This window comes from Xyrauchen texanus, chromosome 9 (assembly GCF_025860055.1).
Source record: "Xyrauchen texanus isolate HMW12.3.18 chromosome 9, RBS_HiC_50CHRs, whole genome shotgun sequence".
Classification (NCBI taxonomy): Eukaryota; Metazoa; Chordata; class Actinopteri; order Cypriniformes; family Catostomidae; genus Xyrauchen; species Xyrauchen texanus.
Genome location: NC_068284.1, coordinates 27,472,925 through 27,499,315, shown reverse-complemented (window position 1 = coordinate 27,499,315; position 26,391 = coordinate 27,472,925). Strand labels below are relative to the sequence as shown.

At 40.5% G+C, this 26,391-nt stretch overlaps 1 protein-coding gene across 1 annotated transcript in view; it reads right to left on the bottom strand.

Moving 5' to 3' along the window:
- The window catches only part of LOC127648995 (disks large-associated protein 1-like), a 192,664-nt gene that overhangs the window by 22,517 nt on the left and 143,756 nt on the right, over positions 1–26,391 (bottom strand). The window contains exons 5-6 of the mRNA XM_052133869.1: positions 21,094–21,271; positions 18,463–18,703 (exon numbers count right to left, since the gene is read on the bottom strand). Coding sequence (XP_051989829.1) covers positions 18,463–18,703; positions 21,094–21,271 — 419 coding nt within the window. The remainder of the gene's footprint in view (positions 1–18,462; positions 18,704–21,093; positions 21,272–26,391) is intronic.

The window sequence follows — 26,391 nt, the reverse complement described above, 5'->3', positions numbered from 1 at the left end:
TCTTGGTATCAAATTAAACCTTACGATTTGTCCGAGCTGAATTCGAATATAAGATCTCTGTAGAATGATATTACGTGATGTTTTACTATCTTTTGAGTCATTCAGCCCAAAATCTCTTACTGTCATAAACATGCAAATGAGCTTTGACAAAGGAACTCTCTCATGCCCAGAGTAAGGGAGACTTTTACGACCTCCAAAGGAATGTTCAGAGAAGTGCTGACCCTCACTTCATTCTCTTACTGAGAAAGAGAAATGAACCCTGTTAATCCTATATATATATTCTATATATCCATGTGATAAATATTGACATGTATCTAATGTGCCATCTCACATTTTCCCTTAAATGTGCTTGATCTATGTTTTCTTGCAAACTAATGGGTTAATGTTTCAGACTTTGCATACTATGATTAACCAAAATCATATGTGTGGCATATTTGGTCTCTATAACTTGGTATTTTGAAGATTGAAATGACTGTGTACATGATATGTTGATAACAACAACATATTAGTATTACAAGTATATTTCCTATTTTCTTTCTTGCACATGCAATGGGCAATTTTACAACAAAGAGCAATAAACCAAATTCCCGCCTGGAACCCAAACCCTTCTCATTGGTCGAGCCAATGAGAGGTGGGACCTGTTTCCTGAGGGTATAAAATTGCTGCGCCCACTTCCTCGCTCCATCTTTAGCCCTCTCTTAGCCCCCTCTTAGCCTCTCTTGCTTCCTGCCTCTCTTGTTTTCTGGTCCTCTGAGCCTTGTGCTCTCTCACTCTCTCGCTGAATGATGCCAAACTAGAAGGCCCCAAGGACTCCCAAGCATGTGCCAGGCTACGGCCTTGTCTCTGACTCCCACTGGTTCTCTCTCTCATCAAGACAACGTCATCAAAGATCAACTCAAGCCATCAACAAATTGCATCAGGACAGTTTAATTCAAATGGGACATGCAAGTATCAAACTTAGTCTCATTATTTGATACATTAAGTATCCTTAACCCCTTTCTAAAAAGGGTGTGTCAGAACTAATATGATGGTTTGCTCAGGCTGTTGATCTGCTGAACTTCAAACAATGCTATAACTTCTTGCCTTCCTGTATTCTGATTCAGCCCTCTTTCCCTTGGTAAACTGTATGAATGTATGTATATGTATGTTAGAGCAGTTTAAATGTTTAGTCTAGTTAATAAAGTCTTGTTCATGTCACATGTAAAGTTGTCTGTGTCTCAAGCTCATATCTAAAGTCACTAATCATAGATTTTGACTACTTGCTCTTAATACTTAGTAAGAAAGACATTTCCCTTGCCCCGAAATGTACATTTCTATTAATTAATTAATTAATAACCAAAATTGAGTGTTCACGGGATGAACCGAGTATTTGGTTGTAATGTTAATGTAGCTACATCAAGTTAACCCGATTAACTGATCCAAATATTCATAATCGATTATAACAAGTTATGATTGATTATTAATATTTCATAGAGCTGATTCGCTACCTAATGGTGGAAGAATATAGAGCTGATTCGCTACAGTGGGTCTCTTTAGTGATGATGCCGAGCCAGGCAAGAGATAACCCGCAAGTGTCTCTTCTACCGGCGGCATCACTGAATACCCCCATGCCTCGGCACCCACAATAGTCGAATATGTCGCCATCAAGGGAACGAAGACACAGGAAGTATAAGGTTTCCTCCATAAACGTGAGAGCTCGTCATGGAGGTAATTAAAGAAAGGAAGGGACTGATATAGCGTTCCCTTCCTCTTTTTTTTTTTTGGCCACCAGACAGAAATCTGTCTTCTAGTTTGGAGCATTTGGGCGTCTCACGTTCGTGTGGCCAGTCTAACTGTAGCCTGGCCACAGCCCGAGTAACCAGCTCGAGTAATTCCTAAGCCGCTTTATTATTGTGCATGGAATGTTCAGCGTCCCCCTTGTGAACCGAAGAGGCATGGAAGCGCACTTCAGGCCAATGGGGCGGGCCGCAGTGGAGCCGGTGCAGCCACTTCAGGGGGGCACCCTTAGCGATGAGCAGATGGGGTGTGGGGTCTTGAGACATGCTGCTTTCTTGGCAGGATGTGTTGGATGGTCTCCGTCTGCTGCTTCACTGCGAGAACTGCTGGGCAAAGTCCTCGATGGTGTCGCCGAATAGGCCAGCCTTGGAAATGGTGGTGTTAAGGAACCGTACCTTGTTGGCCTCTCTCATCTCGACCAGATTGAGCCAAAGGTGGCACTTCTGGACCAACAAGGTGGACATCGCCCACCCCAGAGACCGCGTTGTAACCTAGGTCTCCTGGAAGGCAAGGTCGGTCGCCGAGCGCAGTTCGTGCATCAATCCCAGGGCAGAACTACCCTCGTCCAACTCTTTCAGCGCCTTGGCTTCAGTGCTCTTGCAGGAGAGCCATGGTGTGCGGGGCAGAGTCGGCTTGTCCAACGGCACCGTAGGCTTTGGCCGCTAGGGACGACGTAAACTTACAGGTGCTAGACGGGAGCTTTAGGTGGCGGCACTCTGTGGGCATAGGTGCACCGCGAGCGCCTTAACCACATCGCCGAGTAGCCTTTGGCCGCCCCACCATCGAGGGTAGTGAGGGTGGGGGAGCCGAAAGATTGGGACCGGGCAGTAAAAGGAGCCATCCACAATCTTGTCAGCTCCTCATGTACTTCTGGGAATAAAGGAACTGGGGTGGGGCGTGGCTGTGAGCAGCTCTGCCGGCCCAGGAAGGGGTGCAATAACATGCAGTATTTTCACAAAGTTTTATTGCATAAGTTACATTTAAATGTATATACATATAAGTTTAGCAGGGAAATAAATATGCAGTGCAAATTATAGTTTCTCCAGGGATGCTTGTGTGTCAGACGCAGGAAATGTCTGCCCATAACTGAATTGGAAAATATACTCTTGCAAATGTCAAATATCCAATCGCGTCTGAAATTAATGTTCTGATTGGTGGATCAGCTCAGTCTTGCCAGTGCTCCCCAGTGCATCTCTTTGCAGTTTAGAGAGAATCTCTCAAAAAAATTTTTTTATAATAATAATAAAACACAATTCACTCAAAGGTGCAGCGGCATTGTGTTATTAGATTGAAAAGGTTCCGGGTCAAAAGCTTGTTGTTCTGGCGGCCACACATGTCATTAGTTATTTCATGTGGGTATACGCAAAATCCTAAAACAGATAGGATGACATATGACGTATAGATGTCCTATACGACACACCAGAAGCTGTTTCTCTGGTTTTCTTTCATTACCTCTAAAAGGAGCTGATTCCTCTTGTTTGAACGAGTCTTGTGACGTCACAAGCGCTTTGTCTGCTTGTGTCTTTCAGCATTTATGAATGTTAAGATGAGTGGAAGAATAAACAGTTCCCATTCTACACAAGTATTTGCTAATATAGCCTAATCCCTTTTATTTCACTTTGAAGCTTATGATTATTGTTTGTGATAACCAAATAATAATACCCCTAGTTAAAAACAAAATAATAATTATTTAGAATCTATATTTTTTTGTGTGAGGATCGATATTTTCGATACAACATCTGTATGTCGGTATGTCGATACTTTTATGATCGACTGCCCATCCCTATTAAAATGTGGAAAAATTAAAAATAAAGGTCATCAATGTTTCTTAATTTTATGACTTGTTCATTTACTTTGAACAGATGTGCTTAAATATAATACAATTACTATTGATTTATTCATATTAGTAGAAATAGTAGTATTAAAGTGAATATTACTATACAGTAGTGATCAATTTCTGTGATACTTTTTTCCATTTTTATTTAGGCTTTTATTTTGAAGTGTTGTTATGACGGTAGCCTCTCAAATCTGAAAAGATGGTTGCATACATGACTCAAAGTGATTATTAAACTACAAAAGGATGCTTAATTGAATAAATATGTAGTCTGTATGTACCTTGCTCTACAAAGTGAATTAGCACTCTGCTCGTTGTTTTTCTGCTACCGACAGTGTGTGTGATGTTCATGATGGTGTATGAGTCAAGGATCTCTAAAATGAAAGAGGACTTTGTGTCTTTATGTCTGCACAACACCGGCTCCACACATTCATAAGCACTCACGTTTAAAATGCTCTGTACATGCAAACTATGAATTTATCTCATTAAATCGCAGTCTTTGCAGTTTAATAATCACACTGACATAACGTGATTTTAATTTGTATGCTGAATGTTTACGGAATGACATTTATACGTCAAATGGTTTTGATTTTTTTAGCATTTTTACGTGCACGAGAACAAGTAAATGAGCATTCTATCGGACCCAATTCCGACGTTTTCAGCTACCAATAAGAGTGCTACTCTTACTAATAAGTTTCCAAATAATATTTCTCTCTGGTCTGTTTAACACATTTCTGTTTAAAACATTTTACATTTTTTATTCCATTACAAAGAATCCTGCAGATTTATCCCCCAAAATAAGCACAAAAAATGTCAAAGAAAAGTCAGCAGATAAGTGTATGCTTACTAAAATTGCTTACTAGATATGGGAGTCCATCGTAGAGCCATAATAGTGGATTTTAGTATAAGAAAGATTACTTTTTATATACAGTACTCCATCTGTACTGTACCATTTTTGTTAATCCTTTAAAATATTATTCATAGTTCTCTCTGGAGCAAATTTGGTCTCTGTGATGCTCTTTTAAACCACTGCGTATCACTATAAACTGTATGAACATTTATTTACATTTACATTTATGCATTTGGCAGATGCTTTTGTCCAAAGCGACTTACAGTGCACTTATTACAGGGACAATCCCCCCGGAGCAACCTGGAGTTAAGTGCCTTGCTCAAGAACACAATGGTGGTGGCTGTGGGTATCAAACCACCAACCTTCTGATTACCAGTTTACCAGTTATGTGCATTTGACCACTACACCACCACCACTCCCTATGAAAGAGGATAAAATGTATCTGTGTGTGTTTCAGTGTTTAAACCTTGACCTCCTGTCACTGATCACAGATCTATTGTCTCTAATGTGTATTGACCCTGAGCTCAGATGAAAAGGTGAATGATAAAGTTATCGAGACAAGTCACAATGAAATCAATTCAAGCCTGAGAACTCATCCCTTCTAAACTGACAAAACATTAATTGCACATTCATAACAGCTTACAGAGGTGTTTCACATGACAAACCAACAGAATTAACCAACTCAGGTTAATGGTACTTCAGCAATACATAAAAATAATAATGCATTATACTGTACATCAATAATCACGAGTATCTATATGCATTTTGAGTGGCCTTAACATCCTCTAATGTCAGATCTTTTTCAAGAACAGAGTCATATAGGCTCAGCTAGTCAGCATAATTGATTATCAAGAACATTAAAAAGCCATCCAGTCTGGACAGGAATTTCTGGGTTTTATTTCAACGTCTTAAGTTGCCAAAGTGTTAAATACTGTCTAATTCTTCCCAGATGAGAACTAAGAGGATAAAGAGTGTGCTCAAGAGGAATAAGAGAGAGCTTGCTGTCTTTTTGCCCCACGAGAGGTAATTAACTGAAGTTGTCTCACTAAAAACTCACACAAGCAGCCATATAAGAAGAAAGGTCAAGTGCCATGCCAGTTGTGTGTCCCAGTGCTAAATTTGTCCAACAAACAATATTCTGGTGGCCTTCTGCTACAAAGAAAAAAACCAGAATATTTTGTGTTGGATGCTAGTGTGTAGGTGTCCTCAACAGGTTTTTAAAATAAATTATAGGGATAGTTCACCCATCATCATTTACTCACTGTCATGTTGTAATGAGAATCATCTTTTTTGTTCCAAAAAAGAAATAAAGTAAGTTGTTTTGGAACGACGTGATGGCAAGTAAATTCTGTTTTTTGATTTTTTTGGTGAACAAACCCACCCATTCGCACATATGATCAAACCAGTGTGGTTACACTAAGCTGGGCTCAGATGCGTAAGATCAAACCGGTATGATCTGCATTTGTTCTGCTGTTTACCAGCAAAAGAGGGACTGAAGCAGCTGTCATAATAAAGCAGCTGCTCATAAAGTCTTTTCAACATCACAATATCTTAATTTTTATATGTTACAAACATTGAAACTAAATAAAAGTTTAAAGCCATTACCGTTGGAGCTAACTGTTCCCTTTCTGTCACTCACTCGATGTTGTGTCAATGTAGTGACACTAGGGGGGTAACTCTTGGGAACCCCTAACACCACTGATCTTTGAGAAAAGGCCAATGAGAATTGGCAAGTGGAATTTGCATGCCACTCCCCCGGACATACAAGTATAAAAGGAGCTGGCTCAAAACCACGCATTCAGATTTTTTCTTTGGAGCCAAGCGGTGTTCATTCATTGAATTCATTAATTGAATTCCACTGCCGTTCCATTCACCTCTGCGTATGCTGTTGGATATATGCCGCGTTTCTGCTCCTTATGCACAAATAAGTCCACAGAACGCCCCTGGGCACTTCGACAGCTAAAAGAGAGAATATATTCTAATAATAAAAGAGTATATTTTACTCTATAAGAGTGCCGCTGATGGAGAGCGTATTTTTAAAGATGCCTTTCCATCTGTGTATATTTCCTGGTTGTGGTCGTTACCTCTCCCCTTCTGAAGGACATGATCGCTGCCTCATTTGTCTGGGCTACAGCCACGCTGAGACAGCATCCATGGATGGCTCTTACTCTCACTGCAAGAGAATGACCATGGCAATGTTGCGGTTGCGGCTTTCTATCTTAAAGGGGAAAGCCACTCCAGCCGCTCCCCACCCTTTTACCTACAGGTACGAGGCCACATCGGTTAGTGCTGGGTGCGATTTGGAGACACCACTGGTAGTGGTTCTGCCAAGTAATCCTCCATGGACCTCCCATTCCCCAGTATGCACATTTGCCCCAGTAGAGTTATGGAATGAGACAGGCTGCTCGCCCCAGGGTACGAGAGCAGGATGAGCTCTCGATCGCAGCATCGGAGATCGGGCTGATCCAGTCGGACGTGGAGGACTCGACTGGCTCCCCCCTTTGGGTGTGGTCACCCAGTCTGACTTTGACGCAGTGCTGGCGGCCATGCTTGCCCAGGCTGCCAGAGCGTCGGGCTTGAGTGGACCCCTCCACTCTGCCCTGAGCCCTTGTTCCATTCTTCCCGGAGGTGCACGAGGAGCTCACAACATCATGGCAGAAACCTTTTACTGCCCGGACCCTAACTCTGAGCCTCTCCGCTCTCACTACCCTGGATGGTGGGGCAGCCAGGGGCACACGGCGATTCCCCAGATGGACAAGGCTTAAAGTGCCACTGGACAAGCCGCCACCACCCAGCACAAAATGGCCCTCCAGCAAGTGCATCAGGCCAAGGCGCTGAAAGAGCTGCATGAGGGTAGTCCTGACCCAGGCGTGATGCAGGAGCTGCGATAGGCGACTGATCTCACGCTCCGGGCGACGAAGGTCATGGCGTGGGCTCTCGGGCAGGCGATGTCCACCTTGGTGATCCAGGAGTGCCACCTGTGGCTTAACCTGGTCGAGATGAAGGACGCCGACAAGGTACGCTTTCTTGACGCCCCCATCTCCCAGGCTGGCCTGTTTGGCGACACTGACAAGGACTTCGCCCAGCAGTCCTCAACGGTCAAGAAGAAGACGGAGGCTATCCAACACATCCTGCCCCAGTGTGGCTCAAGGTCCTGCACCCCATTTGCTCTGCAAGGACTGCCTGGCACTGGCGTAGAGCCCCTGCAGGAAGTTCACATCCCCCGTCTCACGATCTAGCGCTAGGAGCCCCAGGAAGGCCTCCAAGCGCCACTGAGATGGATAACCCAGGGACGAGGAGACCCGCTGTAAGCTTGGAGGTGGTGGACAGACCAATCCATCCCCCGGTGGAGGGCCAGGAGAAGAATCTTTTGTTTCGTTTAAATTTGATTTTGCCACATGCCTGAGGGGCTGCGGCACCCACATTTTCAAAGAAAGAGTGGTTTCCTCATTTCCTGGGTCACAAATCTTTCTGGTAATCATGACAATCAGACACTGAATATTAACGGCAGGCACGGCGCTACATAAACGGGTTTCCCGCCTTCACATGCCCAGCAGCGGCACCCACACACCCACGCTCAGGTGGTTGTGACAAGTCACAAGGACATTCACCCTCCTCCCCCGTCACTGACCGGTCATATTGTGGATACGTGGAGGGAGGTAAGTGCTTTGACATTTCTCTCAGCACGAGCACGGGACACAAGGCTCCTCAATGTGGCAACTCATAATCCATCCCTCTGCGAGGCCCCACCCGCAGGTACATCAGACGCGATTTTCCCTTGGTGCCCCTCGCTCGGAGCTTGGAGGCTAGCGCTCTCCAATCCGTAGCGCTGGCTGGCCAGAACAATCTGACTCGGCAATGCAATTCAGTTTGCCAGCGGGTTCAGCGTCGTCTTCTTCACCTCATGAGGGGTGAGAACGCCACTGCCCTGGATGTGGAGATCAGAGCCTGTCCCTCCAGCCGAGATGAATAAGGGGTTCTACAGCCCCTACTTCATCGTGCCAAAGGAAGGCGGTGGGTTGCAGCCAATCTTGGACCTGCGAGTACTGAACCGGACCTTGCACAGACTCCCGTTCAAGATGCTGATGCAGAAGCGCATTTGCAGGCTCCTGGACAGGGCTGCGACAATGATGGCATATCAACTGCCTCAAGTTGCTGGCAGTTTTTCTGGCACTGCGGAGGCTTGAAACATTGATCCAGGGCAAGCACATGTTGGTCCAGACAGACAACACGGCTAAGGTAGCATATATAAACCAACAATGCAGCTTACGCTACAGTCAAATGCCTCAACTCGTCCGGGGTCTCCTTCTCTGGAATCAGCAGCGACTGAAGTTGTTGCGGGAAACTCACATCTCAGGCGACCTCAACCGCCCAGCGAATGTGCCTTCATGGCAGGTTACGCTCAAGGGAGTGGCGACTCCACCCCCAGGTGGAGCAGCTGATTTGGAGTTGATTCAGCGAAGCACATGTAGACCTATTTGCTTGTACAGTAAAAACTCACATGAAAAAAGGTTTTAAACAGCAAGACCTCCTTGGTCGACTATCTTCACCAGCTACATTTACTGGTGAACAGAATAACAATGATGGTCCACCCCCAAACCAAGACTAACCAGAATACACCAGCCTGAACGAGCATAGAATTTCAACTTGGCCTAAATTGGTCTTTTCTGTCGGGTTGTTTGCCCTTGTTACAGTACAGTGATACAACGAAGAGTACGAAAAGTGTGACAGTGTGACAAAGAGTCTCCAGTTGGTCTCCATAGTGAAAATATAAGAGTTATGAGGATGACTTGCTGATGATCACAGTCTGTGGGTAAAAGGTTAAACACATTACATAAATTAGCTCAGTGAATGAATGTGCATCGGATATTGTGCATCAAATATGTATGATCTAGACATTGTGATATAGATGGTTATAGATGGTTAACCAGTTTACCGGTTAACCAATTGACCAGCATTAACAATTTGTTAGACTGCACGTCACAAAACAATACATAGCAATGCATCACAATATCATAACTGGAACATGGCTGAAACTGCACCAAACACAAGGAAGAGACACATTTTCATTCATTATCAATAACAAATTCAAGACGAAAAAAGATGCATTGTGACAATAAAATAAAATATTTTTTGAAGCATACTGTTGACAACAATATGACGAGAAAGAATAATACTGCAAGATATTAACAGTGCAAGATAAACAGAAGAAGAAACATCTAATTTAGAGAAACATCTTTTTATAGAAGAAGATATGGAATCATCTAATTTGCCAGTATAATCGACACAACACTGGCAAAATAAACCACTTTAAAACAAGTTAAATACCTCACTCAAATGCCTTCAATTTATACATTAGATTAATCACTATAATTACAATTTACATCTGCACAGACAATGAAGAAGGTGAACGTGAACTTAGTTACATGCCAATAATATTATGCATAACTTGGATTGTGAATATGCTGTTTCCATATAAAACGTGCAATGCGATGTCCTAAACTGGCTAAACAATTAATGTTATTAATTAAAATTAATAACAGTCTCTAAAGTAATTCAAAATAATTATAATACGTTTCTTAAGAATTCAGAACACAGTAGGCTAATTTCTAAAGAGTCGCTAATACTTCAGTATTCATTATATACTACAGGTCAACATTTTTGAAACACTTGATCATGTTTCTCATGATCTTAAAAATCTTTTGATCTGAAGGTGTATGCTTAAATGTTTGAAATTAGTTTTGTAGAAAAAAATAAATCTGCCACCATATTACTTTAATTCATTATTACTTTGAAGATGCTAAAATATAACAGTTTTGATATATTTTGGATTTGTTTAGTCACAACATAATTCCAATAGTTCCTTTTTAGTTTTGATGGCTTTACTATTATTCTAAAATGTGAAAAATATAATATATATACTAAAGAATGAGTAAGTGTTTCAAAACTTTTGACCGGTAGTGTATATGTTATTATTTCAGGAGCTCAGGTTTTCAGATGGACAATTTTGTATGTAGCCTAACTTTTATATGTTTTATACATGTTTAAATTATAAGAAAGGTGCTATATTAGTGCAGACCATTTACATGCAATAACGATTCAGTGGAAGTAAATGGTGACAGAGACTAAAATACACCTTTTATATTTCAAATATGATTTTTTTTTTTTAGAAAAACACGAGGATGAGTAAATGAGGACAGAGTTTTCATTTTGGGTGAACTACCCCAAAGCTATTGCATGTGTATTAACAAAGTAAAAAGGTAAATAAAAGCCTGTGTATATGTTTTTGTGTGTATGTGCACATCATAGACCTTTTCTAAGTTTAGATTACCAGTACCACTCTCTACACACTGCCCTGGAAATGTCATTCACTGTGTAAAGGCATTTGTACTTAAATTCTCTCCAAATCACTTCGTTAGCAATAAAATAACTCCCAAGTAATAAAAAAAGTAAAAAGGAAAAGAAGTGAGAATAATTTCCTCAACCAAGACAGATGACAAAAAGCTGACAAAGCCAAAGTATCTAAGTACTGTTGCTACTCTCCAGTTTGAAAATGAGGACTACTGTGGCAGCATCGCTTCCTACTGCTGTAAATGTAAAAGTGTTTCAGAGTATTCTGTGTATGTGTGTATGAGTCAGGCATCAACTAAGAGTGACTGTGACAGGCCTTCTTCTTGAGCAGTAGTATTATCCCATCCATATCTCAGCCCCGAGCTCAGCCTGCACCAGTACAACATGCACGTCATGTAGAATCACCCCTCACATGCACATACACATACACAAAATCATCCCTACGCATACTTTGCCAAATACCATACTCAATGCTGCCAGAAAGAGGGGAGTTTGGCGGAAAAAAAAAACAGACAGCAAAATCATCAGCTAGGCTCTAATTTTTGTTCTTGCTGAGCAAAACCTATTTCTGATGAGCATGTTACCATGCCCATGTTCAAAGGTTCAATAATGAAGAAGCAGAACTGGTAAACTGCTTAACCATCTACATTTACATTTACATTTATGCATTTGGCAGACGCTTTTATCCAAAGCAACTTACAGTGCACTTATTACAGGGACAATTCCCCTGGAGCAACCTGGAGTTAAGTGCCTTGCTCAAGGACACAGTGGTGGTGGCTGTGGGGCTTGAACCAGCATTCTTCTGATTACCAGATTACCAGTTATGTGCTTAGACCACTACACCACCACCACTCTAACCCCATCTATACACCACATCTATACACCTAGTATATATTTAAGCAATATCACACGAGCAAGAGTGCGATACGGCCCTACGTCTTCACTGCTGTAATTCGGCTGCAACCACGAAGCCGGATTACTTTGAACTGTTGTGTATTGCTTTTATACAACAGTTCAATGAACAAGTAAATGAAAAAAATTAGGAAAAACTGAATACGGTGAAACTTTCATATGCAATGGATCAGAATCTGCCATTGCTGGTTAAAAAAGTATGCGTCCAAGCCTCCGTTAGTAGTTAAAGATTGTCACTACAGAAATAGTATCAAGGCTTGTGCTGTTTCAAACAAGGATGGATGTGTGTGTGTGAGAGAGAGAGAGAGAGAGAGAGAGAGAGAGAGAGAGAGAGAGAGAGAGAGAGAGAGAGAGAGAGAGAGAGAGACAGAGCATGTGCGATCACCTGTTGGCACTCCCAAGCAGAGATGCTGTCAGCTTTCTGAAGATCAGCTTTCTCAGTGGAAAAATAGCATCCATTTGGGGGTATTTCTCCCTATTTCGTGGTAGCTGTCGATCGCTATAGAAACCGCAATGTCCTCTGCCATTTTAAACAGCAACCATTGTGTAATTAATCAGTCTGTTGTGTCTCTCAGCTGTGATGAGCCATAATGGTGAAGTTGTTCATTTAAAGCCGTTTAAAGCTATTTCTTAACTTTAGTAGTGTAGTAGTAATACAAGCTATCACGAAGAGCTGTTTTATGTAAACACGGGCTGACGCGGCCTGAGGCCTGAGTTCCCCAACATGGCCGCCAAGCCAAAAATGCAATGCCTTTTTTGTTAAAGTAATACTGGGGAATGCCGACAATACTAGATGAAACTGCCTATCACGATCCTTCATGAGTTGTTTAATGTGTGAGCATGTTTGCCAGAACAGGACAATGCACGTTAATTAAGAGAAAAGCTCAGCCACACTAATGACATGTTATATTTTCTTACTCAAGCCTGTCCCTGTTGTGAAGATGAGATATTGCACAATTATGGTTAGTAATTAATTATACAAAAAGACAAAATATGGAGCAATGCCAAACCATTACCAATTGAGAAACTGCATGCTATAATGAAAAACTAAATATAAATATCATCTTCAGTAGAGCATTTGAATATAAACAAATAAGCAAAAAATCCTAAACTTTGCTTCACTCCACTTCAAAGACTTTGCACACCACCCCAAAGGCAGAGGAGACACTGCAGTGTGATAAGTGCCTGCTGCATACCAGGCAGATGGTGCAGCTCTTTTAGTCTGAACACACAGTGGTGTTCTGAATGGGATGAAGGGAAGTTAGGTGCCCTCTCAATGTCAGCCCTGAGAGCTCCCTCTATTAGCTATCCAATAATTCGTCTGGCTGGGTTTCTGTGGTGAGGACATCTGGAAGATCCCACACTGGAATGGGATGACAGGGTGTGTAAATCTATTTACCACTCAGTTGTACAGGATCAGGGCCATAAACACTCTCTCAATAAAACACATCACATCAGATGCACATTAAATCTCATATTTGCATATTAATTAATCAATATCACATCAGCAAGAATGCTGTTGTACTAAATATCAATAAGGCTCAGCATGATTGCAGGTGTGACATTTGATTTTATAAATTAGTACTATATCTAATCAGATTAGAGGACCTGAACAAATTTTCGTACTGTATAACTGAATATTGTGAGCACAAGGACAGTTGGTTTTGGGTATATACCGGCTCCAAGCCTAACCAACATCACTCTCTCAAATGCATACCAATTCTCAATCTCAAATCAATGTCAGACACAGATGGGATTAGGATGCTGCTCAGGGCTGGCCCATGGGTTTGTGGGGCCACATCCATAGAACCACTGCAAATGTGATGAGCAGATTATTTTTTAAATAGTGGGGCTCTAGGCAGCTGCCTGTGTTGCCTGTAGGATAGGCCAGCCCTGCTGTTGCTTTCCTCTGAGCTCTGTCAGCGTGTGAAGTTCAAACAACGGGCGAAAACAGCAGCTATCAATTCCGCAGTCATCCCCAGCCATGTCTGCCTCTGTCAGGCAGGTGCAGCCCATGTCTCTGTCATCCTCTATGAGGAAAAGCACACTATTTATAATGATCTACATCAGTGGTTGTGATCCAAAAATGGCTTGTAGGTCTGTTCTGACAGTGTCACGGACAGCAAGGAAAGAACAAGGCTAAATGCAAATAATAAACTGTGACTAAACATAGCATTGTGGATAGTTGTGCATAGCAAAATAAATAGGCTTAGCAACTTTAAAAAGGGAGGAGAGTTGGCCTGGGTATCTCAGCAAGTAAAGACGCTGCCTACCACACCTGGAGTCACAAGTTTGAATCCAAGGTGTGCTGAGTGACTCCAGTCAGGCTTCCTAAGCAACCAATTGGCCAGGTTGCTAGAGTGGGCAGAGTCACCCTGGGTTAACCTCCTCATGGTCGATATAATGTGGTTCTCGCTCTCAGTGGGGCACGTGGTGAGTTGTGCGTGGATGCCGTGGAGAATGGTGTGAGCCTCCATGTGCGCTAAGTATTCACAGTAACGCGCTCATTAAGCCATGTGATAAGATGCGTGGATTGACTGTCTCAAACGTGGAGACAACGGAGATTCGTCCTCTGTTACCCGGATTGAGGTGTCACTGGGTGTCACTAGAGTGCATTGGGAATTGGGCTGCCAAATTGGGGAGAAAATGGGAACGCCCCCTCCAACAAAGGGAGAAAGTGCTTCCCATATCTTTTGTTCTTAATATTACAAACCATACACCCAATAAAACTATGGTATTTTGTCAGTCAAATTAGGCAGATGCCAACATGGACAGGTTGCATGACATACCTTCAAGCTCAGAAATAATAAACAAAACGATTCAAGCTAAAAATAAATTAGTAAAAAATACAACCCAGACTACATTCAACATAGGTTCATTTGCAGTGAGCATAAACATGGTTTGTGCCAACCGCAATGCATTTATAGCAGTAAATTATTGGCTGCTAAGCACATGAAACATTTCTAAACATTTAGAAAACAAAATTGTTAATTTATCTATTGAAAAAACAACAACAAAAACAAACAAACTGTATAGCAAATTTTAGTTGTTTCTAAGTCTAAGACAGCATCAAATCAGTATAGAATTTAATTTGTAATATTTTTGCGATTGCCGTATAAAGGTGAATATTTAATTTCTGTGTAACTAGTGGCACCAAACAGAATTACAAAAATAAATTATGTTTTCAAACCAACACCCCTTAGACTCATTATGCCCATTTGCACTCTCTGATTCACTATGAACAAGACCACTATCACATATATACACCGGAAAGAAGGTGTGGCAAAGGAATCAGGTCATTCCATAAAATCGCTGGATTGAACGGCAGCTGGTTGTGCAAGGGATCCAGATCCATACAGAAACAAAAGGCAAAAAAAACTAAACATTATAACACTTCTTTATAATCATCAATTCACATTTCCAACACTGTAGACTTTTTCCAATAATAAAATATTTGTTCTCTAATTCTTAAAATCTCCTCATAAAACAAGGCCTGGTGGCTTTTCAAGTTTGGCATCTTTCAGTGTGATATGAAAAGCAAATGAAAGCTTTGAAAAAACAGTTTGTCCGTTCTGATAGTGTGTATTCCCCTGCATTGTGATCCAATCTGATAGGAGCACCATGCTAATGCGTTCAAAAGTATGCTCTTCCACTCAATTAAACAGCACCACAGGTAACATGAGCACTAGGGAGGATTGGTCATGATGGCTAATCAACTAGTCCTTTAACAACCAACTAGTCGTGGTTGACTAGTTTATCTAGATTTGTTTTAAATATATACATGTTTATGTTTTCATATCAGTGGTAATGCTTTAATTAGTGTGCTGTGCTTTAGCTGTTAGTAAGTTTGCATGGTCAAACACTTCTGGAAAAGCTGAATCTTAAAATTCATCCCTTTACAGTACTGCAGCCATGCACATACAGACAAATGTTTTGGCTGTTGCACGTGTCTCATGCTGTTTTTAAGACGGCATGTAGATTTAGACATAGTCCAACTTTTACAAAAATGCTCATTCTGTTTCAGTCTGTTGCTCTTCTGTCTAGTTATTTTTTTTATGTAAGAATGGGCCTAACGTACATAAATGCACAGAGCATTGCATTAAAAACACCACAAGTCTGCATGTGAAATTAGAAATTATCCAAAATTCTAAACTCCTTGATACCCCTGTATTCTGTACCATTCTAGTGCTTAAATACAAGAATGTCTTAAGTACTGTAAATGCGCCAAGTGTTGCATTAAAAATGCCATGAGCATTGCGTTAAAAGAATATTTCATCCAAAAATTCTCTCATCATTTATTCAACCTCATGCCATCCCAGATGCGTTTGACTTACTTTTTCTGCTAAACACATAATAAAGATTTTTAGAAGAATATATCAGCTCTGTTGGTCCATACAATGCAAGTAAATGGGTACTAAATCTCTGAAGCTCCAAAAGCACATAAATGCAGCATAAAAGTAATCCATATGACTCCATTTGTTAAATCCATGTCTTTAGAAGCTATAAGTGTGTGTGAGAAACAGATCAATATTTAAGTATTTTTTTACTATAAATTCCCAGTAGGTGGCAATATGCACAAAGAATGTGAATCACCAAAAAAAAAGAAGATAAAGTGAAAGTTGAGAATGATAGTAGAAAATTACTTAAATATTGATCTATTTCTCACCCACACTTGTCATATAACTTCTAAAGATATGGATTTAACCACTGGAGTCTTATGGATTACTTTTATGCTGCCTTTATGTGCTTGTGGAGCTTAACAATTTTAGTATCCATTCACTTGCATTGTGTTGGGTAACAGAAATGAGATATTCAAAAATAAATTTTGTTTGCTTTCAGCAGAAGAAAGATAGTCACACACATCTGGGATGGCATGAGGTTGAGTAAATGGTGATAGAACAGCACACCCCCCCCCATGCCACTCAAGAAACGTTTGCAATCAGGGTCAGATGCTAAATCCAAAAAAAGCAGTAATTTGCAACTAGATCCTAAATGTTCTCATTATCAATAAACTTTTCACATTACTTCACTTTCTTCCTCAGCTCATTTCTCCTCTGCCCCAGCCAGCTGTCTTCTCTCCATAGATGCACTAGGACTGGTGCCCATATGTTAGCTCTTGCCTCTCAGACTAGCTTCAGGCACTTGGAGAACAGAAGGAACATGAGTGGGGAACATGGCACTCAAATCTGCAATACTAGTCCAAAGATAGACTGTCGCACAGTCTAAACAGTATACAGTAGAAATGCAACACTCGATTACGGCTCAAGACATCAAACATTTCTTCGTGCTCCCTGATTTATTTAAATGAACAATGTCAAAGTTTGCAGCATTGTGGATAATCTTTTATTTGATGTTTATACTAACAGGTATTACATACTTTCACTTTTAGCAAACTAATTTGCCAGTGTGAAAATTCCATTAAAGAGTCTGCCAAATTACCTGTGTAATCTGCACTCACACAAGGGCCATAGACACAGAGTTGACCACAGACTGATTTCGTCAAAGGGTTTGTCCATACCAGTGTGGTTTAGTTCACTAGAAAACAAAAAGCCTTGCATTTTTTGAGCCACTGTGGGCACTCGATGAAGATATCAACTATGATGAAATCAAACCGGGTTTTAGTGCTAGGGCTGGATTAGTGATGACTGGGGCTTCAAATGAAAGAAAGCCCCATAGGAACTGCACACGTAGGTCACTCTGAGTTTACAGATCCAGCATGACATCTGGAATGCTGTTAGTCACTTGAAATATCTCAATCAATCTTATCTATAACACAGCTGTTGCATTTTCAATTCTCAGCGTGGAGCTATATGAACAGCTTTTTCAGATATGTTCAAAAGAACATAGCAGTCATAGAGTCTGCTATCAAGTGACTCTATCAAACTTATTTATGATACTCGATGTGGTAGTGAGAGGCCACTTGTTCAAGACCCAATGATATCCCTTCATAAGAACAGTTTTCTGTCCTGGGTTGACCTATTTCCTATTGAAGCAGGAAGTTTGAAAAATATCCTATAGGCTAGTTACATCATGGCCACGAACCATGATTTGCTAATTGCTAGTCAGTTGCAGGGGGAGGGACATTCTCATTCTGGAGAGCATTTGATTCTACACAAATCTGTGAAGTGCAAAACGAGGAATTATTGTTTTGTCTAATTTCCTAGTGGAGAACAACTGTGCATTTTAAATGTGTGTATCTGCTAAAAGTAAATTTTGTAAACTTTCAGGAGTACACTAGCATATATTGTAGATGGCTTAAATGTTAATAGACATGAACAAAAAGCTGCAGAACTCCAATTTTGATTTCATGAGGTCTACTAGTTTCAAAATAACACGATAGCCAAATTTTAAAGCACACGCACACAAACCAATTTATTCTTCCTTCCTATATTTCAAATGAAAACATTCAATTTTATTCAATCATTTACTTCATCCATTACTGCTGTTATCACCTCATGGTGCTAATAAAAAGCAAATCAGGCACATCCTGTCTGGGATTGTGAGGATAATCATGTTGTGACCCACCGAAGAGCAACAAATTAACATTGATTCTTACACTGGCAGCCTCCTTGACAGACATGAGAGTAGTTTTACATACTGGTAGAGGGAACTGCTGATGTAATACATGTCCTGTACATTATCTTCAAGGCAGACAGACAGACAGACAGACCGACCAATCGATCTATAAATAGATAGCTGCTTTACTGTTAGAATGTGTGTATTTGAATTGCAGGCTGACCTGTGCTGCTCTGTATGGTTCTGACAGTAGTGGTGGTCCGTGGAGGGGAGGCCGGTAGCAGAGGCCCCCCTTCCTCATCTTGCGAGCAGCCCTGGTCAATGGCACGCACGTAACTGTGACTCCTCATGCGGAAGCTGCTGGGCATGGGCAGATCCAGAGCATCCACTGCTTGCGACTCCATTTCACTGAACACACTCTCACACACTGCCTCGATCTGCCCGTTAACTTCCACCTCGCTCACCTGCAGCGGAGCCCAGCCACAGGGATGGTGGAGGAGAAAAGAGAGAAGGTAAGAGAAAAGAAATAAAGAACAGATTACAAAAGAACAGTCAGGAGAACATGAAAAGGCAATGGGGAGTTTGGGACAGAGAGTGGGTATCATCTGTCCATGAGCTTTCACTGAAATAGACCCACTTACCATGGGCATATATAGGTGTGCAGAATCAAAGCAGAGGGTGAAAAGAAAGCCAGAGATTGCAGAGAGTTCATTAGGAGCAGGTGTGAACTACACAATGCAGTGGCAAGAGGAGGAAGAGTCAAAAATAAATTTTGTGGGTCTTGAAGGAAAGATTTACACAGACCCTGTGACAAATTGCACACTTGATATGTCCTTGTGGTCTTGTAGACTTGAAATTTTCATTTTATGCTGTGAAATCTATGAGACCACACTGCTCTACGAAGACAAAACACAGTAACTGTGCCAACACTGAAACTGAGAAAAAAAGGCTTCAAGGTTTCAGATTTTAGTGTGGACTTTGTAGTTACTGAAATGTTCACACTATTTCTTCTCTGAATTAAAGCATAACTGAGCCAAACTTGTCTGTCACTAGACAGATCATTGTCTCAGACATCCATGGCATTGCTGGGGTCGTCCAGAATCAGGGTTGAAAGCCACTGGTCTAAGAGACCTGTTTTTAGTCATAACTTAGTTTTGAAAAATGGCTTAGTTACTGTGTTATACCATTGCAGGATAGCGTAGGCTGTCCCATTTGTCATTTTACTCTATGATTCTGAATGGTGCTCAGTAGTGCCCCTTTGTGGCTGTTTTACGCCCTTGATGCACTGTTTAGCCAAGCATGTACTGATGTGACCAAGGTGGACTACTACCTGACAGTCTATGTGGCATTATGTCACTAAAGTGAGGAAACGAAGAATGACCACAAGGGCTTAGGGCAGCATTTGGTACAGGGCTGCAGAATCAATACAGGGAAAATAAAGGTGGATGCCGCACCAGTATATGGAGGAAATTCTGAATTTGGTTTGGGTGAAACTAGGATCAATGTTAATTTCTGCATTACAAGGAATAAATTGTTGATCATCACAGAAACTGTGGAGGGTGAAGGACAGTGGGGGTGGGGGGAATTAATGAAGACTTGCAATGGAACAAATGTGGAAAGAAGAGGATTGTAGTAAGGATGGGCAAGGTATTTTGCACAAGGCTTACAGCTCCAAACTCTGTCCCAATCACAATTGAGAGATATGTGGGCCTCTTTAAAGGGATTGGTCACCTCCAAATAAAATTATGCCATTATTTACACACACTTATAATGTTATAAACCTGACTGACTTTCTTTCTGCCCTGGGAAAGAAAAGGAGATGTTAGGCAGAAATTTCAATCTCATTCACTATTCATATTTATTGTATGCAAAATATCTAACGAGAATGGATGTCCCATCCATTCATCTTCTGTTGTCACTTGTCCTACTGTAGGAAGGGTCACAGGTAATGCTGGAGTCTATCCCAGCTGTCTCGGGCCAAAGGCATGGAAACACTCTGGACAGGTGGCCAACCATCACAGGACTAACATACACAGATATACAGTACACATTCACTCACACCTACATGCAATTTTAGATTTTCCAATTTGTTTAACCTATATGTTTTTGGAGCACCCAGAAACTCATGTGAACAAGGGGAGAACATGCAAACTCCTGGGTGAGCCGGGACTTAAACTGGGGATCTTCTTGCTTTGAGGTGACAGTGATACCCACCGTGACACCATTAGAATGGATGGTGACTGAGGTAAACATTCTGCCTAACACCTGTCTGTAATAACATGAGGGTGTGTAAATAATGACAGAATTTACATTTTTGGTGAACTATCCCTTTAACTTCAGTCACGTGCTGCTCAAAAAGCTCTTTACAGGAAGGTCCAAAGTGTATTAACATCACTTGTTAACACACACATACAAACACATATTAGAATCCTTATATTCCATTTAACATTTGAATTTGGGCTTATATTAGAGAGGCATTCTACAGGGTTGCTATTTAATGCAGATACCAAAAGACAATGATGTCATACAACAAATTAATGGGTGTCTGAGAAATCCGTCCTAAGGATGAGTAACTGTGTTAGTTCTGATGAAAGCCAGTCCACTTCCATTGACCATGGTGCATTGAGTTATTCGTCATTGTTAGTTAGTTAGACATATACAGTACATCTGTGATTGAACAATGTAATGGCGATGGCTAAAATTCATCTCACCGGTGGATGAATTGTAGATTGGTTTCATGATATTTCACTGGACTGGACTTGTTTGGCGTAATCTGGGCTGGTTTTGATCTTCCTCCCCCTGCACCCAACTGGGAGTGGGCTCCAAAAATGGTGTGAAGGGGGGGGGCACAAACCTGGCTGATGGTGCTCATAGCCCTCATGTAGCTCTCGTTTCGCGAGCGGTATTGGGCAGAGGCTAGCAGAGCTTTGGGGTCCAGAGTGTCCAGGCTCCTATTGATGGAAACTTCACTCACCGCCCGTAAGTAGCTGTGACTCCGGATCTGCAGCTTTGGAGAGTGCTCTGAAGAGATCCTGTGGACAGAGGAGAACACAGAGATTTCTATTTATTTTTTAAGGGGAAAGAGTTTGTTGGAACAGTGGACAACATTTATGCACTGACTTAAAGACTCCATGGAATCGCTTGCCAAATGCAGTCTTCCTTTCTGTGTTGAGAAGGACATACCGAAGGGTTCATCCCTATTTTTAAAATAGCCGATAGTCCTTTGTTTATATCACAGCCATGAACATGAATTGCTTCTTGCTATTGCTGGTCAAAAGTAGGTCATACTAGAGGGAGGGACTGGACAAAATGAGTGAGTGCAGTATGGTCATGTAGACAGTGAAGCCTAATATGGTTAGCATTTCCCTTTCAATGCTTAATCCTGTCCAGTTATTGGCAGTCATAATAACACACATTTTCATAAATTCCACATACTGTGTACAGAACTGAACAGAACAACTAGACAATGACATGATTAATATCATGTGTGAGTAGGGTTGCCACCTGTCCAGGATTTTACAAGATCGTCCCTGTTTTTGGGCATCTGTCCTGAAAAAATTCAATTCCATTCCGGGACACAAAATATCCTGGAATTGCAATATTTTCCCAGTGAATTCACACATATGGACCCTTGCTTTTATAAGCATGCAATAATCAAACACATTCAGATTCATTTTAGTGAACTGGTTTGTTCAAATGATTGAGATTGGGTTTTTTCACTTTTGTGTGTACAATTCTTTACATTTAAAAGTATGCTTTCTTTTGTTTTGGAAAACATTGTCCTTCCTTTTACTGTAAGATATCTTAGGTTCATAACGCCCAACACAAACACACAAAAAACCTAAATTTCATCAACTGAATTTTGTGATCTTTAACCAAATTAAATTAGTAAAACTTAAAATATCAAAGTTTTTACTTAATTTTTTCAAAGATTACTGTATTCCATTTGATGTAATTTGTTATAAAATTGAAATTATTACATCTTAAATTGCCTACTGTAAACCTTGAAAATATATGTTTTGAGTAAATGTTTATGTACATTTAGTTGGTCTCCTTTGGTTTAAATGTACAATTGTTTTTGTTTACTTTATACATAACCTTATACTTTATAAAACATATGTATAACCATAAACTAATAAAGTAAATATTAAATAAGTAGATATTATGTTAAATCTGTACACTGTCACAGTTTGGCTCCATCATGTTCAAGGACTCTTATTTTGAAGTTTTCTCCTGCACTACATTTCCCAGTATCCACTGCCCTAATCACTTCATGTTATACCCACCTGTATGCCATTCCCTCATTTAGTTTCCAAGTGAATATATACCCTCTAGTTTTGTTTAGTGTTTGTCAGTCCATTGTCTCTAATCAGTCCTGTGTTCTCAGGGTAACCTGAACATTACAGTGATGAGTGAGTGCACTGTTTAACAGCAGTTGCTTAAGGGGCTGTTCACACAAAACAGTTATTGCATCTGTTCGTGCTGTGTTCAGTTGTTTTTCAATGTAAACAGTGCTCCAAGGACATTTTTTTTTTTTTTAAGGAGTGCCACATTTTGTAGATACCATGTCTAAAAAACTGTTAAAGTCTTGAGACACCTTTTGTTTAAGCTTTTTTTTTTTTTAGGGCAAGTAACATGTTTGGAATGAACAGCCCCTAATGAGCAAAAACAAAACATGGCAACTCTGTCGATGACAGAAAATTTTTTTACAAAAAATTGCTGGATGATTATACATCTCTGGTGGATAAAATTTCTTTGTTTAAAAAAAAAAATTGTGAATACTAAATGTATTAAACAAGCACCATCAATGTTTCTTTCTCTGCAGTTCTTAAGTGACCTTCTACCACGCTGTATTCCATCATGTTCATTACAGTCGCAAAATTCTGGCCTGTTAATAGTTCCTAGAATATCAAAGTCCACAAAAGGAGTTAGATCCTTTTCATATTTGGCTCCTAAACTATGGAATAGTCTTCCTAACACTGTTCAAGATGCAGACATACTCACTCAGTTTAAGTCTAGACTAAAGACTCATCTATTTAGCCAGGCATACACCTAATTTATCCTTCAACCCACAATTAGACTGCTTTATTTTGGTCTGCTGGAATTAGAAACATTGATATAATATCATAACTCTGCCATAAATTTAATGGCATCTAAGCTATTATTATTTTATTTGTTTCCCTGTCTCTACCTTGGGACTCCTATCCTGAGGTCACCAGAATCAATTCCTGCTTGGTGTTGGACTCCACTGCTACGTGTCGCTGTCTGATGATGACTAAATGCAGCCATTGCCAGCCAAACATCACTTCAGTCTATTTAATGGACTTCAGAGGATGAACTGATGCCAATTCTAATCATAAGACATGGACATGATACTTCATATGACATTGTCTGAACCTTGCACTTAGTATGGACCACACCAAAATTACTGTCCATGTTGAACTGCGATGCACCTCACTGATCTCTGACTGCATCACCTCGGTCTATTGATGGACTACGATCTTGAAATGGAATACATAGACTAACAAATGCAAACAAAAGCCTTCATCAGCCAATTAACAGGGACAATGCATCTATATGAACTCCTGCAGTTAACATAGAATGAACTTCAAAGACATTAGTCATTAATTTTACAGTTCATACAAAATCTATGTTTAAACACTGACCCTTAATGCTTAGTTTAATACATTTAAACCATGACTTGCACTATACATAATTAATATTGGCATTATATTCATGATGTTAGCCAGGAGGGAACTGGCCCCCACAGTGAGCCTGGTTTCTCCCAAGGTTATTTTTCTCCCATTAACCAAAATCTTATGGAGTTTTGTGTTCCTTGGTACAGTCGACTTCGGCTGGCTCACTGGAGTTATAAATACAATTATTATTTTATTATTTTTAAACACAATTCACAATCATATTTGAACTAATTACACAATAATGACTCAGACATTATTGTAATATTAACAGTTTTATCTTCTGTTAATGCCTGATCTTCTGTAAAGCTGCTTTGAAACAATGTTTTGTGTGTTGTGAAAGGCTATACAAATAAAAATGACTTGACTTGACTTTATCACAGGTGTGAGATGTTGAAGCATTGTCATGGTTATCACTTGACAATCATCGTGTTTAAATGCAGTTGTCACTCCCAAAACTTTGTTGTGTGAACATTGCCAATGAGTCATCAACATTTTGGTCCACTTTCCCAGAAGAATTATAATGTGACATTTTAAATGTGTATATCTGTTTAAGGTAAATTTTTGTTAACAATTGGGAGTAGATTAGCATACAGACAACCTCAAAAAGCTATAAAATTCCAATTTGATTTAATGGAGAGATGCAAAACTGAAATTCAAAGGAAGACTCGTACTTTAAATTTACATCATCTCATGTCATGCCAACTGTTTGGCGACAAATACATTTTGGGCAAAAATACACATTGTAATGACCGAAGACATGCACATGGTTTAGGGCATCTTTCGTTATATAGTTTTAAGGTAAATTAAGACCCATATGTTAATTCAATCAAAAGTGTAGCACGTCAAGAAATATGCTCCTATTTTTGACATCATGAATGCTTTAATCAATTAGACTCCACATTCAATGCTTTTCCACATCAAAGACATACCATCAGGGTATGTGCGGGTGGCCGCTACATGTGTCCGGTGTTTAAGAGCCTACATTATGTATGTGGCTCTTTAAATAGAGAAAGCAATGGCTCCATCAGGTCACTTAAGCACTGCGTAGTTGACGATAATGCAGCACATGGGCTAGAGCGAAACAGCTAAACTCACTTAAGGCTGCCCACGCAACCCAGGGCACACATGTGCAACACTCGGCCTGACACTTTGCTGACAGGCAGACACCTTGCATCCGCTGCAGCAGCAGCATCAGCAGTACAGGCATTAGTGGAAACTCCAGCATTGGCAAAGATCTCACAACCACCATCTGCATGGCTTCTCATATGCATAAGACGTGAACACACTAACTCCTTGAGGAGCAATCCAGTCCAAAAAGCTCCAGGGCACTTCCCTACCCTACTGGAGAACAGAATGGCTAAACTTCACAAGAAGCTCTTAGGGGGTGGAGGAGGAGAGCCGCTCCCCCCACAGTGAAGCTGGCTTTGGGGGCTGGTTATGCATGATGTCATCGTTGCGGAATAAGCCGATAAGTTTCCACCCCACTGTCATGGTCGTCTCGATGGATTGGTAGCTCTGTTGGTTGTTAATTATGTCAGCCATTCACAACGAAGTGCTGTGCCTCACATCTTTTCTGCTGCAGTGACAGTTCCCCGAGGCATCTAAGACTCTATTTTCATGCTTCACAAAGATATAGAATTGTCTCTGATGACTAATGTACACATGATTTATTTGGTTTCCTGAGTTATAATATAATCAGTAGTTGACTCCTACTAAATGTAAAGTACAGGGTCTACAAATATATACATCATAGAAGCAAACACATTATTAACCATAAATAGAGGGATATAAAGGTCAAAGCACCATTCCATGGCATATAATTTTGGAGGAAGTCGATTTAAGGGAATGTGATGGAATGCCAAAGCAAATAAACCTCCCTAGCATGTGCAGATGTAACACTGGCTTTTTAATCTTTTCTTCGTAAACAAACAGATAAAACCATCAAAATGCAGGATTGAGGAAATTCCACAAGATGAAATACTTATGAACATTAATAATGCCAGAACATTATTACAAAATCACAAATCTGCAAATCCTCCAATCCTTGTTTGGGCATTCCAGTGTGCTTAGGGTTAGAATCTTAGAAAACTTTGGTTAAGTTTGAGCAGATATGAATCTTGATTTGAGCAGAATATATTACACTGTCTGACAAGCAATACACAAGACTGCAAACATTTTGTACTCACCCTTATGTTGTTCCAATCCCCTATGACTTCCTTTTGTGGAACACAAAAGGAGATGTTAGGCAGAATGTTCAGTCTCAGTAACAATTCACTTTTATTGTATGTAAAAAAGAAGCAATAAAAGTGAATCGTGACTAAGGATAACATTCTACATAACATCTCCTTTTGTAACCTAGTCTCATTGAATGAAGGTTACTATAACTATATTTTTGCAAACTGAGTTTTACACCCCACTTTCTAGGTTTTGCAGCAGATTCAGGATGAAATTAA